General features: G+C 40.3%; 1 protein-coding gene across 2 annotated transcripts; it reads right to left on the bottom strand.

Moving 5' to 3' along the window:
- Positions 1 to 786: 786 nt before the first annotated feature.
- INPP5K (inositol polyphosphate-5-phosphatase K) lies at positions 787 to 16621 on the bottom strand. Of its 2 annotated transcripts, XM_065694752.1 has the most exons (13): positions 16470 to 16621; positions 13821 to 13928; positions 13001 to 13109; positions 10306 to 10422; positions 9804 to 9976; positions 8829 to 8940; positions 8086 to 8195; positions 7512 to 7538; positions 5662 to 5854; positions 5287 to 5424; positions 5046 to 5129; positions 4228 to 4332; positions 787 to 3446 (listed from the first exon to the last, which is right to left on the bottom strand). In XM_065694752.1, the coding sequence occupies exons 1-13, from the start codon at positions 16511 to 16513 to the stop codon at positions 3348 to 3350; spliced, it is 1419 nt and encodes a 472-aa protein (XP_065550824.1). In that variant the 5' UTR covers positions 16514 to 16621; the 3' UTR covers positions 787 to 3347. The 2 variants fall into 2 exon arrangements, with proteins under 2 accessions (XP_065550824.1, XP_065550825.1); XM_065694753.1 differs by lacking the exon at positions 7512 to 7538.
- Positions 16622 to 16770: the final 149 nt, after the last annotated feature.

The raw sequence follows: 16770 nt of genomic DNA, 5'->3' as shown, positions 1-16770 counted from the left end.
AATTCAAGCTTTGCTCAAGTGGCCTTTCCACTGCAGTACATTAATTCAGACAAGTTCATCTGAGTGTCACTCAGTGTCCAAGAGCAAAGAAGGAAGCAGTGGTAGTAGAAACAATGGGCTTTATCTGAACGTATTTTTAGGGTCTAACAAACACGCAAGACATCTTGGAAGTATTTCCTGTTTACAGAGAGCTGCACTATCTATGTGCAATGATACCCTGCACATCCTGAGCTAGCCAGGAATCAGAAATATATGGAAGTCAAATGAGGCTATACTGGACAACATTCCTTGGTAGGCATATAGAATCATAGAATGGTTTGGGTTGGAAGGGACCTTCAAAGCTCATTTAGTCTAACCCCTCTGCAATGAGCAGGGACAGCTTCAACTAGATCAGGTTGCCCAGAACCACAAGTTATCCTTAGATGGAAATGATGTGATAGCAAATGTATATTAAAAACGTATAAAATTTCAAATATGAAGTACGATGTAGCAGATCTTTCACACAGACAAGAATAAAGACGTCTCAAATCAGGTTGTGAAATATTCACTGTGAAAAAGCGAAATTAGAAGAACCTGGACTTCAAAATTGAGAAAGCAGTTTAAACATTTTTACAAGGAAAATATCAAACCCCTCAATCCAAACCAGAATTCCATTCTAAAACATTGGAATACTATTGTATCTGTGCATTAATCATGACCAAAGTTCCATGGAGAAAGATCACCATGCACCAATTCATGCTCCCCTCCCAAACCAACGTGCTCGTTCTCAAATCAGTCGAGGCCATGTAGAACACTTCACCGCCAGGATTTATTTTAGTGGTACATGAAAAGAAACCATGTGAGTATAAAAACATTTCCAGTGGTTATAACATCCAATGAAAGGTGTTTTAAGAAAATTTCATCAGAAATTGCATCATTACAGGTGATGGAATAGTTTGGAAAGCTACCATAGGTAACAGTAGTAACGAAAGTGCCCCTGTGTGCATAATACTGAAGAAGGAAGTACCCAGTTGTGTGCAGTGTCCTACTACCACTGAAGCAGATTCAATCACAGCTGCTGTGGGCATTCTCAGGGAAGTCCTGTGGGTCAAAGGATTAGTTTATAAAATGCAGCTTCTGTGTCCAGTGACTGAGAGAGGGTTATCAGCTCTCACATGACTTTAAGGATCTTGAGTTCCTCGCCCATGTAAAGCCGCTGTATGGCTCCCCCTCTGAGCTGCTCATGAACAGCAGATGCACCCTGATTAGAAGAAACTGGATCTTGGTCCACAATAAATCAGCAGCTGTGGTCTGGAATACAAAGACCACTTTTCTCTGAGCTCTCCACACAATCTCCTTGCATGGAGCACGGTAACACAGTTCCACAAGTGAAATCGGAGAGAGTACAACTTGAGAACTGCAGAAGTCCTTTGCAATTCAGTAGGGATATGTCTGATGCCCTCAACTGCCATAAAGTCACATATCTGACAGATTTAGTGCAAAACTAATTCTTGTAAGACCAGGGCAGATGTGAAAACTGTTTCTCCTATTGTTCCAAAGTGTAAGAGGAATGTATAGAGTGTAAACCTCAAGTTTACACAGTTTTAATCCATGCAATGAACACAGTATTCTCTGAACCTGCCCTCACTACTTACAACTGGAAACAATTCCCAACACCAAGCATTGAGTCTGAGATACCACTAACTAAAATGTACAGAGCCAAGTGCTCTTAAACTCCACACTGCAACCACCTACCCAGTTAGCCTATGTAACAGTTTCCACAGCATACAAAGACATCCAGACCTCAGAAGACTTTATACAGTGAACGCTGTAAGCAAGTAACTGCAAACCAAATGTCACATCAAGGTGTTAACTTCTGACCTCAAAAGAATCCTGTGAAAACTAAGGCTTTGAGGAAAAGAGCACAAAGGAATCCATTGGGTTCTGAAGCAATATTCCAGCATAAATACAACAACATCCTTTGCTTTGCTCTTCCATGTGACCCTAACTTTCTCTCTTCCATCCATAAGCAATGGAAGAGTGTTTAGTAACTAACTCTACTTACCACACATGGTAGGTAGCTTGAGGCTGTGTATCTACAACATGGGAGACTCACAAGTGCTCTTTTCCAGCACTTCACTCTGAGATTCTATGGAGTGTTGGTGTCTCTTCCAATCCTTTCCAAAGACTTCCATTTCCTCATCAAGAAACAAAACCATTTCTGAAGCTAACTATCTACCTTTCAGGTTTTTAAAGGTATGTAATGTTTCTTAGTCCATCTCCACCCTCCAGTGGGAGGATACATTAAGGTTTAAGCACCTCTAGAAGAACAGGAATTATTCGGGTCCTAAATTGCTATAAATTGTAGAGATTTACAATTTTCATAGCAGAGACGATGCCATGAGAAAGAATCTGTTCCACAGAAATTCCCCATTTACAATTCACATCATCTCTGTAGCAAGAGTTGCAATGATATGGCAGGCTGGTACCAGGGAAGTACTTAAATTTGACTTTACATTTCCAAACTCACTACGACAACAGAAACCAGCTGGGGTTAATACCATGAGCTCTGCCACTCACTGCTTCAGGAGCCCTGCTCTGCTCACCTGGTGTCAGAAACTGTGGGATCCTGGTAATTTTACTTCTCTTAAATCAGAGGGAGAAATGCGATAAGCAAATTGCTAATTTGCTTTATAAAAAAGCAGGAAATGTGCATTTTGATAAATGTATCTCAATTTGGAAAACGGAGAATTGGAAAAACCTACCAACAGCTATCTGTAAGGCATGGAGAAATGAGATCTACCACCAAAAGAGACTTTACACACTCCAAAGATGTCGTTTTCATGTGACCTGTTGCTACATGTGTTTCCCCAAAGGCAACCAGCTAATATTTGAAAGGCAAATAAAACTTTAAAACCTGCTCTATCTAATAAATAACTTCTTAAATAACTTCATTTAAACTCAAAATCTGGAAATCAACGATTGAGGGGTTACAGTATAGTAACTATTGTGTCATAAATAAAATACCCTCTACAAAAAAGAAGCAAGCCCAAAAATCTAATACAGATCACAACCTCCTTAGCTTAAATCCTTGTACTAGAAATGTCTATCACCTTAAAACATACAGCATTCAGCAGGTGCTACTTCTATGGTTCTTATCCAGTGCAAGATAATTACTCTCTCCATACCAATAAAAATACCTGTTTCTGCAATAAATTATCTCCTATGAGCTTACAAAGTTTCTGAACAATCCTACCTGTCTTACTTGCACTGTCTTACTCCATCTTCTGATTATAAGCTTTTATTCTTACTAAGACATAAAGAATCATCTGACTCCTGAATTGGGACCACTAAATGCCCTTTCTGCTTCAGAACTCGTCGTGTGATTCCAGATTGTCAGGTCTCTGCATCCAACTGTTCTCTTCCTGTGGCAGCTCTTTTCCTATTAATGTTCTGTTAGGCTGAATCTGGAAGAAAGCAGTTAAAAACCAAATTAACACGTTCAGAAACACTCTCTTGCCCTATACGAACAATACACCATTAAAGAAAGATGTCTTACACACTTGCTAGAAACTGAGTAAATTAGAAGTGATGCATCTAAGCAGCAATTCTGGAATTAGGAAAATAAAAACTGATACCACTACACTGGTATCAAAGCATTAAGTGTCATGCCAAAAAGAAAGGCAGATGGTGTGTTGTATCCACATACAACTGACAGCCATCCCAAAGAGTGTGTGGCAGATATTAAGCTCAGAAACAACAGAAATACTGGTCTCTGGGATGTTTCTCACCAATGCAGAAAGAAAAAGATGAACAGTAGCACTGAGATATACCAGGAACTGTCATTACTGTATCCCCCACGGTAATGGAGTTTCACTGAATGCATACGAAACATTTCTGTGCAAATCTACCACAGAACAGAGCACAAGGAGCAAACAGCCTGTCAGAAACTTGTCAGCATTTAAGGTAAGGTGAGTTCTCATCTTTACAGAAATGAGGGACCTAACATGACAGAGCCTGAAATTCCGAAAATGAAAGCTGACAAGAGAGAAACTCCTCTTATTTCACTACAACAACATGTTTTTATAATAGTTACTCAGAGTCTTCTAGCACATCAGCAAATTCTTTCATGGGATGTTAGCCAGGACATATCCTTTCTGCAATTACTTCTGCTGCCAACACCTATGTTCAAGCTGCACACGAAATAAAACTCACATCAACATTAAGCAAAGCTTCCTAGTACATTACCTGAAAAGGCTGGCTGATACCAACTACTGATTGCAGATTATTGCTATAATAGCAAAGCAAGAATTCTCCTCCCACATCTGGTATTTCTGCAGCACTCATGTAAACCTGTCAACAAGAGCAAGAACAGGCAATGGGCAACTTTCACAGGGAAAGCTTTCAAGAAAGCAATTTCTGCTATTCAGGACACCACAAAAGTCAGTATTTACTATTTATAAGCAAGTGTAAAGCTAAATGTAAGATAAAAAGGATGAAGACAGAAGTAACTCATGAAGGGAATATTGTTCCCCATGTTAGAGAGATGACTACGTTCAGCAAGAAGAAACCCAGAGCTGTTGCAGCGGAAGGGGCAAGACCACTCAGGCAGAAAGGAGGGAGATGAGCTGCCTCCTGGTGGCAATGTATTACACGGAAGAGCATAACGAACATAACATTAGATACTTACAACTGTGATGAAAATCACATAATAAATATTTAGGCTACATCAAGTAACTTTAAAAGATGAAAAAAAGGCCAGCAACTTACTTCAGTGGCAGAAACAGACCAAAATATAAAAAGACAATAGTTTTTAATACAATAAAAAGTCACCATATCTATAAATTCCTATTTCATGAACTCCTTTAAACAACATGATCCCACCTGAGAAGGTGTGCTACACTACCTGAAAATTACTAAGAATCAGGAAGAGGGATTTTAAAGAATAATATCACTTCCAATTTGACAGGGAAAGAGGATACAGAACCTACAAAAGGGGATATGGAACAAACAGACCTTAAATACTACTCTAAGGGAAACAACATTGGAAAGAAATACTGGCTTACTTGTTTACCATCTTTGTTAGAAGAAATTTCATCATCTTCTACCCAAGAATAAGTAACATAATCATTCACATGCTTGAAAGTCACCTGCAAAGAAAGAGGGAAACCATTGGCCTGCTGAAGGAAACAAAAACCTGTTACCTGGAAAAGTCAAAGTTGTGACAAAGTTGTGACAGAAGACTATCAACCTCCTCCAGTCATATGCACCATCTTCACTAAAGAGCCACGGTGGGGTAACAATTACCTTGAAGAGGCCAATCCAGTCCCAAGCACTGCTTGGGAATTCAGGCACTGCAGAATAGTTGATGAGAACATCGTGTTCTGCACTCCACTCGCCCTCAGGACTCAGTGTGACCAAAGGTTCTGATACAAGAGGCTTAAACTAGACAGAAGAAGAGAGTTTCAAGTGAGTCATATTTGTCATGCTTTCTGTTATTCTTTTCAAGTTATTCTCTGCCACATCTGCTGTGGGACCCTGAACTGAATGGAAATAACCTGAAAGCCATTTGCTGCCTTCACTGTATTTAGAATGAAACAGAGATTATGACTTAAACCCAGCTTCTGCAAGGCAACACTGAGTAAAACCAACTTTTTCTTAAGGACGGAAGTGGGAAAGCACCTCAAGCCCAAACGTTCCTGTAACAGGTTTGTGATCGCTGATGCCATAGCTCATGTGACTGATGTAATTATTCAAAGTAACAGAAATTGTCTGCTGTTCCTCAGAGAATTCGCCACCTTTTGGGGCATGCTGGCAGAGGTTCTTCACTCTCCAAAGGATCCTGTCTGTCCACGCTGGCTTTCTTTTCTTCTCACTGCAAGAGTGTAAGGTAAAGGCAAAATGAGAAGTGAAAAACAGCTGCCAAAAGCTAAAAATACTGAGAAAGATCTATTCAAAGTTGAAAGATTGTCAGATGTAATTAATAAGAGAAGGCAATCACATCCAGGCTTCATTTTACAGCTCTGTTCGATATACTTCACAACCAAGGTTTCCTCAGTTTGAACTCAACTCCTTTTACCACAGATAAGTTGTACAGGTTTCTGAAAGAGGAGTAAAATGAAGGGGAGAAGGGAATTTCAGTGGGTTAGTTGGCTTCATACAGGAAATGATACTTTCTCCTAAACCACCCCATAAAAACATGCAAGAACACTGAGATAATGCAGCAACTGCCCCAAGCTTCAAATGCAGTTATTAGAGAAAAGAGGCATAACCTTATGGAGGATGTGGGAAGAGTGTGAATGTTTAAAATCACTCAAAACATTTGAGAACAGGGTTCTTATAACAACAAAAAACAGGCAAACTCAGGTAGCTTGAACTAATCACTGCTGTATTTCAAGTTCCTCTACATTGTACTAGCCTGCATTTCAAGTTTGCAAGCTACTGCTGTCCCATCATAAAAGAATTCTATCATCAAGACAGTTGTGCCTGCAGCCTGCAAGTGTGCTACACATCAAACTGTAATTATAACTCAGAGTTTCCTTTTATACCATATCAGTAACAACAGAAGACATGAGCCTTTCCTGGGTCTCTCTGTAGTTGGAGGAAGACTTAATAGCAACTCTCTGTATGGATGTATCACTTCAAATTGAAATGGAGAAAAGATCATACCCTATGGAAGAGGAATTAGAATGGATGGGACTGATTTATAGAAGTTAATGATCAGGATGTGTAAGGAAAACTGTCAGTTTAATATCTATCAGAATCATCATAATCTGGAAATGCCATTTAGTTCTTTTTGGTTTACCCCTTCCCACATCAAGTCTGACTCACCTTTAAGAAGGTGGAGAGATTTTAAATGACTAAAGGGCCATATCCCACTTACTGCAGGAATTCTATAAACTGACAGAAATCTTTGAGCTGCCAGATGTCTGCTCTGCTGTGCAAGAAAATACCAAACTGACAGCTTAAGCTAATACACTCACTGTTTTAGAGAAGAAAAGGGGTAACAGATGGGAAACAAACCCTCAAAATCCACACTGAAGATAACAAAATGCTGTGTGCTTCATACAATGCACACTTTTTAAGGAGCTTGCCTTGACGTCTACTGAGCACCCCCATCCAACATGCTTGAAGGGCAGCAGAATGCACACAGTATGCACAAGCATGTTTTTTTTCTTTAACTGAGCCAATACAGGCTATGGTTCCAGGAATTATGCTTAGAATGTTTAGGTTTGGATTATTATAAGTACTTGTTGTTAACTGGATTTATTGCTGGTTCCATTATATCTCTTCACACTCAATTACAGTGTAAAATGTCTTTGGATCCAAATGAATAACCTTCCAATGTTAAGTGCAACAGCAGAGGAGATAACACTGCAGCTTTCAAACAGGTTCAGAACATCCCTGAAGAAAATCAGCTGTCATCTGATTTTCAAATATTTCACAAAAATCAAATCAAAAGCTCAGGAAGGAGCATTGCTTTGATTTTGAAATATTTACTATCTATGAAATCCAGAAAGTTCTCTTCTTACTTAAACCAAAAGAGGGACTTCTGTTCTCTGGAAGTAAAGAAAAAGATCAGTGCAAACCCCCTGTTTGGACAGGATCTTATCCTTATGTTGAAACATAAGACTAATACTTTACAACAGATTTTAGTGTCAGAGAAAAACTTTGGAAACTTAAATTAACCAGCGTTCAACTTAAAATAATTTATAAAGACATATTTACATTGATTTGTTGTCAAATGAAATGCTTAAACAAAAACTGCAGCCAGTTACTCTCTTCCCCTTGATCATTTCTGACACCAGTGGGCACTTTTAGTATTAACAAGCAAAAAAGAAGTGGCTTAAACAAATGTTGGTTTATTCTACCAACCCAGTCTTTCCAAAAAGAAAGCTGGGTTGTTTCACCACTTCCCTCATGCAATCAGCAGACTCAGGCTTCTTCAGCCGGAAATATTAATTTCTTCTGATTTGGTACTGAATGAGCCTAACAGAACTGCTCCATACCCCAGTAAACCAGTACACTCATTACTAAAGTGGTATTTGGCCAAGCACTACATTCACTCTAATATTCCATGTCTAAACTCATCTGCTATGCTTTTACCTTGTGTCATATACATCCGAATAAAGGTCAAACTTGTAGGTGGGTTTAAAGTGCAGAGGACCCTCTATGAATTCCTGAAGAAATGCTTCCTTCTTTTTAGCCATATTTAACTGCAGAAAGAAAAAGTAACTTTGAAAGATTATGTTTAAAATCAGAGCTCAGTGGGCAACTGGGAAAGGAGATGAGAAAACATCTTCCAAGAATCCAACACCCCAGTCAATATAATATAGATGGAAAGGTAAATTCAGAACTGCCTCTTTGCTACTGCAGAACTCCTGACATGATCTGTTTAAAAGTTTTGTAGCAGTTCTATTCAAAACAAATTCCAGAATAAGCTTCTCCTAAAAATAATTCTTTGGAGAAGAAAAAAAGGAGAAGATATTAAGGCGAGGAACAAATCACAAGCCATGATGTTCAAACACTTCAAACACAAGCATTACAAATGAGTAGGAAACTAAAGAAAAGCAGAAATGGACTGCAATTGATTAGGGGTTAGGCGTGAGAAGTGAGAGAGTGAACAGCCAGATCTGTTCCACCTCACAGAATCACAGAATAGTTAGGGTTGGAAAGGACCTCAAGATCATCTAGTTCCAACCCCCCTGCCATGGGCAGGAACACCTCACACTATGTGTACTCTGAACTTGTGTTCTTTACTAGAAACTCCAGAGGTAATGTTAACTACAGTGTTTGTGTGCATTAAAAACAAACCAAACCAATCCCCCAAACACATTAAGACATCGTACCTGGTCCTTTTCCCAGAGCAGATTGTAACGCTTGTTGTTTATTGATTCCCGGACAAAGTGTATGCCGTAATCCGCGATCCGGAAGTTCAGGTCTCCAAACCAGAAGAGAACACTTAAAAGAAAGGCAAAAACCCCAAAGAAGATTTATAGCAACCCATTAGCAGGAGGGAAGAACTCAACAGAATACAAGCCATTACTCTAATTAGGTGCTCTAATCACTTACACTACTTAATCTACAGCTTAAACAACAAACATTAAGGAGCTACAGATAAAATCACACAGCGATCACCTGCTGCTAAACAAAAACTTAAGGGAATTGAAATACAAAATAGATCACTTGATTCTTGCTGCTTGTTCATTACTGCCTGAAAATTAACTTCTCCTAATGACTTACATCTCCATCAGAGTTAGAATTAAGTTTTAATGGCAGGTAAAATCATTCACAAAACTATCAACCTCTGCAGCAGTTGGTTATGTTAATGCACTAACTCAAGAGCTCTGGTTTAGTGCCTTGGGAAAGCAGGGATACATCTTGGGTGTTCTATAGTTGTTAGGAAAAACAATTACTCCAAAGCACTGGAGCGTATTATCAGCAATGTTTTAAACAACAGGAAAGCTGTTTTTTCAAGTAAATTAACTCCTCTTTGAAAAGAATGGAGGAAGATAAACATTTAACAGCAAGCTTTAGGATTTTTGGTATAAATGGGCTTTAGCTTCTGAAGCTCTCTAGCTCAAGACATGTGCAGTACATACACTAACAGATTTAATGCAATCCAAGACTGGAAGACAACAGTCTTGCAAAATAGACCCCCATCTTTCAGGTTATCTTTTCCACACAGGATTCAGGGTCAAGGCTGAAAAGACATTCAAAATAAAAATGATGGATGAAAACTCCAAACCTCAAACTCTTCAGTGCACGAGTTTACTCCAGAACAGATAAAACCACTACACCCAGAAGACAGTCTAACAACTCACTCATGTCCCAAGGCACTTGGAATATTCTCTCCTTCAAACTGCATTTCCAGAATTTTCTCGAAGTCATCCAGTCGCTGCTCTGTGTTCTCCATGTGAGCTGGCAAGTGGCAGTTCATGAAACAAACTGTGTGACCATAGAGGGACATGCGAATGGTGACTCCTCCTTTGTTGCCCTGGTGTGGAAGATGAACAATGTTCTCTGAAACTACAGTCAACACCTGCAAACGTAGCTATTACCACCACCTATACAACTTTACATCTTGCTACTCAGATTTAAATGAATTTAATCTCTTCCTACACAAGCTGCATAATACTTACTTAAATTGGTAAAATTATGGTCTGTGCTGTGCACTTGCACACAAGGTTCAAACAAGTGAGTCTCACTGCTGGACAGGGTATTCATTTTTAAGTAACCCATCTATTCTCCTTCCCACCATGAAACTATGAAGAGGTACACACCACCATAATGAACCAGGTTATCAAGTCTCGGACACTTCCTCACCCAGTATCCATAGAGGCCTGTGCGTGTGAACTGGGTATGAAGGTCCCGTATGAAAGGCAGGTGGACATGCTTCACAAAGATCAGAAGTAGCAATCCTTGCATGCGAATGGAGGAGAGCTGGAAGAGACACAAAAGAGGGACTGGTCATTTCCAGGGAGGTATTTGGAATTCATCTGATCTAGTTCATAAGAGCTTTTAGGTGCAGAATGCCATAGCAGAAGTTATGCGATTCCCTCACCAAGCCTGGCTTCAGCACTGTGCTGTGAAGAACACATCCTTATGGTACACTTGGTTATAAATGGTCCTGAAGAATCTCTCAACTAATCAGTTGAGAGAGTAATTAGTTGCAACATTATGTTACAAATCTGAAGTGGACCTCAAAACACGTGCATTTGCCCAAACATCTTTAAGGACCTTTCTTCTGCCTCACCAATCTTCTGTTTCTGTCTTTCTGTCTGTCCTTGAAGAACCAAATCCTTGATTTTTCATCTATAATAACTGAACACCTACAAGTCCTCCAACAGGAACAACTTCTTTGAACTGAAAGATCCTTCAGCAGAAAACTCATCATTCTAAATGCCATTAAAATGCCTAAATAGCACAGCATTTAATTCTGGGCATTTGCAAAAGCAATAAGGTACAAATAGAGGTAACTCCTGCCTGCAATGCCTGTAAAAGCTGATTTACCAAACAGTTCCAAAGATGTTTAAGTTTTAAGATACTGTTTGGGTTTTCTGTGGTTTGGGGTGTTTTTGTAGTGTGCGTGGGGAAATAGTCTAAACAATCACGTTCTTCATTAAAAATGTATGAACTTTACAATGGTCCTGGCATGAAAGACAAAATTCATTTTAAGTGTTTGTTTTAATGATAATGATTCAATTTCAAATAGAGACATTGAAATAGATGAATTGTAGTTCAATTTTATGCTGGATGAACTTAGAGAAAGACTACATTAGGATAAAAGCTGATATTAAGAATAACATTGTCTATGCAAATGCTGCAAGTACAGAAACTCAGCCCCAATTTAAAAGAGAATTCCTCCTTTCTTTGCCGCCGCATCTATACAATTAAATGACTTCAGAATCTGTGTTAATGTTTCCCTTGAACCCAACAAAATACTAAGCAGTATATTGAAATGATGGATCACAGTTACTAGGTAATGCGTAAATATTTGTGTCTGCGCAGACACTGGAGTAACCAGTATTCTCCTTTCTATAATCATGCTCAGGAGATACCAAGATCTTTCAGTTCCTTTATTTGCTGCATTTTATTCTGCTGTGGGCCAGTCCTCACATATTTCTCAAGATTCATATGAAGCTTCTTTTCTCTGTAAGTCTTGAACATCCAAACACAATGGATCCCTCCTCTGCTGGAACCAGGGCTCTTCCCACCAATACTTGGTGCCAAATTAAGCAAAGAGCTTCCACAGAGGGGACATGATTCTGTTTATGGGGAAAGAACTGAATGACTCCAGCCAACACAGCACTCTGAAAACAGACCCTGTTATTGAAGGGGCAGAATGCCCCAAGGATGACAACTACCCCTCTACACCCAACCTTGTCACAGGTTACCAAAGAGTGGGTAGCTGCTCCTCTCCTCCTCTGCCAGCTTCCCAGACAAGTCCTAGCAGAAGCTCTCCTCACTGCCTCTGTTGATTCCGACCTGCCTTGACAGTTGCCTTATTGTGAAGAGACGATCAAGTCCTGCTGAAAACCGTTAGGTGGCAGCATCCTTTCATCACTGTGTCCAACGGACCACATTTCTAAATTGGAATTCAAAATCAACCATGCATTCCACGAGGAATTCTCTTTAACTGCCTGTACACAGGGCCTGAATGTCAGCCCACGGACAGATTTTGACTGTTTATCAGCAATGCTTTACACAAGAATGCACAATGATTTTTTTCTTTCTTTTTATAAATCCCAATGGGTCCTTTGTTTTGTTAATTACAGTTAAAAGAATGGTACAACTATTGAGTCTGATTGGCATGCAGTCCATAATATAGTAATACAGTCATCTCAGCAAAATCACCCTGAAATACAGCTTTAGAAAACCAATATAACATCCAAAAGGTTTTAATATCTCTATATTAGAGAAATCCAGGACATCCTCCTACATTCATTGTTCTCATTATTAAAGTAGCCACTACTTTAGCTGATCTTACGCCCCAGATACTACCAAAAAATCTTGTCATTTAAACCACCAGAGTGCTACTGAGTGTAAGTTTACATAATATTTCATTTAAAATCATCTTCATTACTCTGTTCCTTGAGAATGTATTTATATTATGACAGGGGTATTTTTCTATTAATCACAGGTTCTGCAGTACTTCCACATGCTGTTGCCAGTGTATCTGAGCAATGTCCTGCTGCTTGTCAGCTGAGCTGCAAAAGCACCAAAATTGCCCAACTATTCCAAACGAGAACTAAAAATCCATGTCCAATTGTTACTGCTAAAATTAAGGTCACTAATATTAGTAGAGAAAAGTTAAATTGCCTTTAGCAACAAAACAAGACAAAACAAGTGTGATGAAGAATCACTTCTAACATACGTGCACCACAGAAGTGACTGACACCTGCAAAAAACACCATCAACTTATCTTTTATGAAAAGCTTGACAGGAAAACACATCTATATGGAGCTGGGGAAGACATTTTCCTTTACTGCTGTGACACTTAAGAGATGGCAACAATTACCTTGATATATCCCAACGGAGACAATACAGTCATGAGGAAAATGCTCCATGGATCATCAAATGCCAAGTCAGACAGGAAATTTGTGATTTTTGAGTTTACCTCCTGTAAGCTGAAGACATCAAGATTACTCACACTGTATCACTTGGTTTTGACAGCATTCATACAGCCTTTTCAGAACACAGACCACAGCATCCTAACAGGGCTCTCATAACTCTCATAACAGCATAACTCAGAAATGTCTTGCTGTTCAGTTTCTCACTGACAAGCAGTTTAATCTATCCACAATCTAACACATCCAACACTGAGAAAAGCCAAGTTAAAGCAGCTTATATACAGCTGAAAACAGAGTTTAATGCAATGCTAGACTCAAAAGATGTTATCATAAATAACCTGACTACCAGGTCTCAAAATCTCAAGAGAGTTTGTAAAGCATGATGGCAACTTGTGCCTAATAAACTTGAACTAATATGTTTTAAATATGCTGAATTTTGGATGACTTTCATATCAAAATGAATACGCCTTCACATGCCAACAAAGAAAACAGCAGTCAAAGACTGTGTTTGAAAAAGAAGATATTCCATATTTTGTCACAGAACAGCAGCACAAAGGAAAAGCTTTCCTTGCTATAAATCATCTCTGTTCTAAGTCACTAACTCTACTTTTCACCTTCTGTTAGCAGTAATGTCAAAATATCTCCTAGGCAGTGATTCACATTGCACAGTCATCCCAAAGCACACATAAAGCTGTTGAAATTGAGCAATATTGCAATAAACTTACAAAGCAAGTTCTTTAATATATGTAAATCTAAATATACACTTACCCTATTACATACATATCCATAGTTGTGCCCAGTGAATCCAGCTGAAGTAAACTACTGACATCAGGAGGTGGAGAAGCTGTGCCCACATTCCAGGTAACCAAGTGTAGTCTACAAAGAAAAATCACATAAAACCAATGCTAAAACTGAACCCTAAGAGCATCTGATTTCCCCACAGAGCATCTATCTACAGAAAACAACACCTTTCTGTCACTTTTGAACAGTCAGAAATTTATTTAATAGCTAGCACCACAAACCCAACTAGAGGGAACAAAACCTGAATTCCTGCCATTTATCCTTCAGCTTTCTCCCCCAGATAAGAAAAGCTTCATCCAGAGTGCGGGACACTTCTTCATTAATTTCATCATCCGAGCTGATGTCCTCTACACAAGCCATAAGCTGAGCTACTCGCTGTCGGAGCTGCAAACGGCCACTGGACCCTGTGCTACTGAAACTGGCGGACCGGCTGCGGGCATGGTGCAGGCTCTCCAGATCGGATAGGGACAGAGCTGCTGAATCTTGACATGTATCTTCACTGCTGTGGGATGCCATGTGCTCCAAAAAGTAACTACACTTTGAAGGACCAGCTCCTTAAAATCCTAAGTATATAAGAAGTAGATGGCCCAGCGTCTTCCAGATGAAGTTTGCACTCGTGTGAGATGCTTTTAAAGCAACAGGACAAATGTAGATGCAGCAAAGCTGGAAAAGCCTGTAGCATTACCACTACGCTCACTGGATTGGTACAAAAGCTGCAATCACGTCCTACCTCACACAGGGAATTGTTTCTTCATAATAGATTTAAGGTAGTTAATTCTATAAGCTCAAGATTTAAAAGAATTTATTGCTGATTTGAATCAATCATGTGCCTCCAGCTGTAGACTACCAGAAATATAATCTCCAGCTCCCAAACATGCAAACACACAGTTCTGACCAACACCAAGCAGAGCTGCTGCTCCCCTCCAGCACTGTCAAAAGCATTCATGTGTTCTCTGACTTGTTGTTTCTTTATAAGATGGCAATTTCAACATCAGAGCTTCTAAAAAGGGGATTCACTTTACAGTCAGTCTTGTTACAGGTCAGACAGACTTAAAAGATAATAAGCTGTTAATTTCCATCCATCTTAGGCTCCTATATTATCAGTTAATAGTTAGCTATTAGATGATAGTTAAATAGTGAATCTCATCAATACATCCACTGTTAGGGACATGTGTTTATCCCACAGCCTGCTCAAGGTGACACAATGGAAAATGACCTTGCACACCAGCCTAAAACGATCCATCGTTTCTCTCACCAATAGATTCTCTTTGTAAGACTACACTGAAGTCAGCCAAAAGCTCTTCTAAAACACATTTCTAGGAGAAAAAAAGGAAGGGAAAGGTATTTATGCTGCAAATTTAATTCGGCCAGAGATGTATCACTTGGGAACACCACACTTATTCTGTAAAGGCAATAACCTGATTAAACAAAACTGAAATAATATTGAGGTTATCGCTTATTACTGACAGAAATCATACTCCTCAAAGTGCCCACTATCCACGCTGGTACGAACAGGGGAAAACTGCAGCACCAGAGTATATACCAAAGGTTTAACTGGTACAAATGTCAAGAACATCCCTAAGAGCTCAGTTTCACTGGAGGTTATAATGTCGGCAGGAAAGACTGAACCATGAGGGAACCTTGGGTGGTATGGTTTCGTGTGAGGTGTTTGTGCTCATGGCAGAGGGGTGCAGCTGGATGATCTTAAGGTCCTTTCCAACCCAAACCATTCTATGATTCCATGAATATCCATGCAAAGCAAAGCAAATAACCTACAGCATTATGCGGTCCCAAAGGTCTGCTGATGCTTCATGAGGCCACAGCAGTACTGCCCATGGTAAGGAGGGAACATGAGTGATACCAGGTTTCACCTGGTGCCACAGGAGCAGCCTTTATCAAAGGGAAAAGGCTCAACCTCTTCCAGAAGCTTTCCCTACCACCAGAGCCCAGGCTCGGGTACGCTCTCTGCCAACACATTCCTAAATACAAGCAATCTGCTGTTTCGTGTCACTGATTCCTGACGTGATTCAATAGTTAAGAATCTTTTAGGGTCTCAGTGTTAATAATAATGCATTAAGGTGAGTTTTAATATCTTGGAGCAAACGTTGTTTGGTGTTCTTCTATTTTCCCAATACAAACACCGTCCTTTAAGCAGCGTTCCTCTACAGAACCAAGCCCACGGTGTGAGACACCACACAACCCATCACCTCAGCAGATGAAACTTTATCACCCCAGGAGGTGCCACATGAAGACACAACGTAAAAATCACTGTAAAAGCAGAAGCCAAAGAGTTATTCGAGCCCCTTTCTCCTCACAAAACCGACACATTTGAGACAGCAGCTAAATTAATCGCCTTAATGCCCTCATTAAACCTAAGTAGGTCTCTGGCAAGTCCCTAGGACCCAAACAATACACAGTAAGCCTCCCAGTCCCGACGCTTTCGACCCAGATCTGCTTTTCTTTATTCCATATGACTATATAACACCGCCAATTAGCGAAACTCCCTCTTAATGAGCAAAAACACAAGTTTCACTAATTCCGACCTAATTGCGTAACGACTTAGCGACTTTTCCCCCCCGCACTCACCCAAGCTCCCCTCACACCGACCCAGCTCACCTCAGCTCCCTCACGGCGCCGCGGTGAGCGGGTTCCATGCCCATGGACCCGGCCGGGAGCCGCTGGGAAGGGGACACCGGGCACCCCGGCCTCCGCTCTCCCGGCCCGGCCAGCGGCCTCCCCGCTCCCCTCAGAGAGGCCACGCCCACAGCCTGCAGCGCCCCGCGCCTATTGGCCCTCGTGACAAGGGCGGGACGGAGGAAGGGCGGCGGCGCCCCCAAGCGTGTGGGAGGACTCTGGTGGGTTTCGCGTACCACCCCCCCCCCCATCAGCACCCAAAACAAAGGAGAAGGAGGCGTAA

The sequence above is a fragment of the Lathamus discolor genome, chromosome 14, assembly GCF_037157495.1.
Source record: "Lathamus discolor isolate bLatDis1 chromosome 14, bLatDis1.hap1, whole genome shotgun sequence".
Taxonomy (NCBI): domain Eukaryota; kingdom Metazoa; phylum Chordata; class Aves; order Psittaciformes; family Psittacidae; genus Lathamus; species Lathamus discolor.
This window is presented reverse-complemented; position numbering and strand designations above follow the sequence as displayed.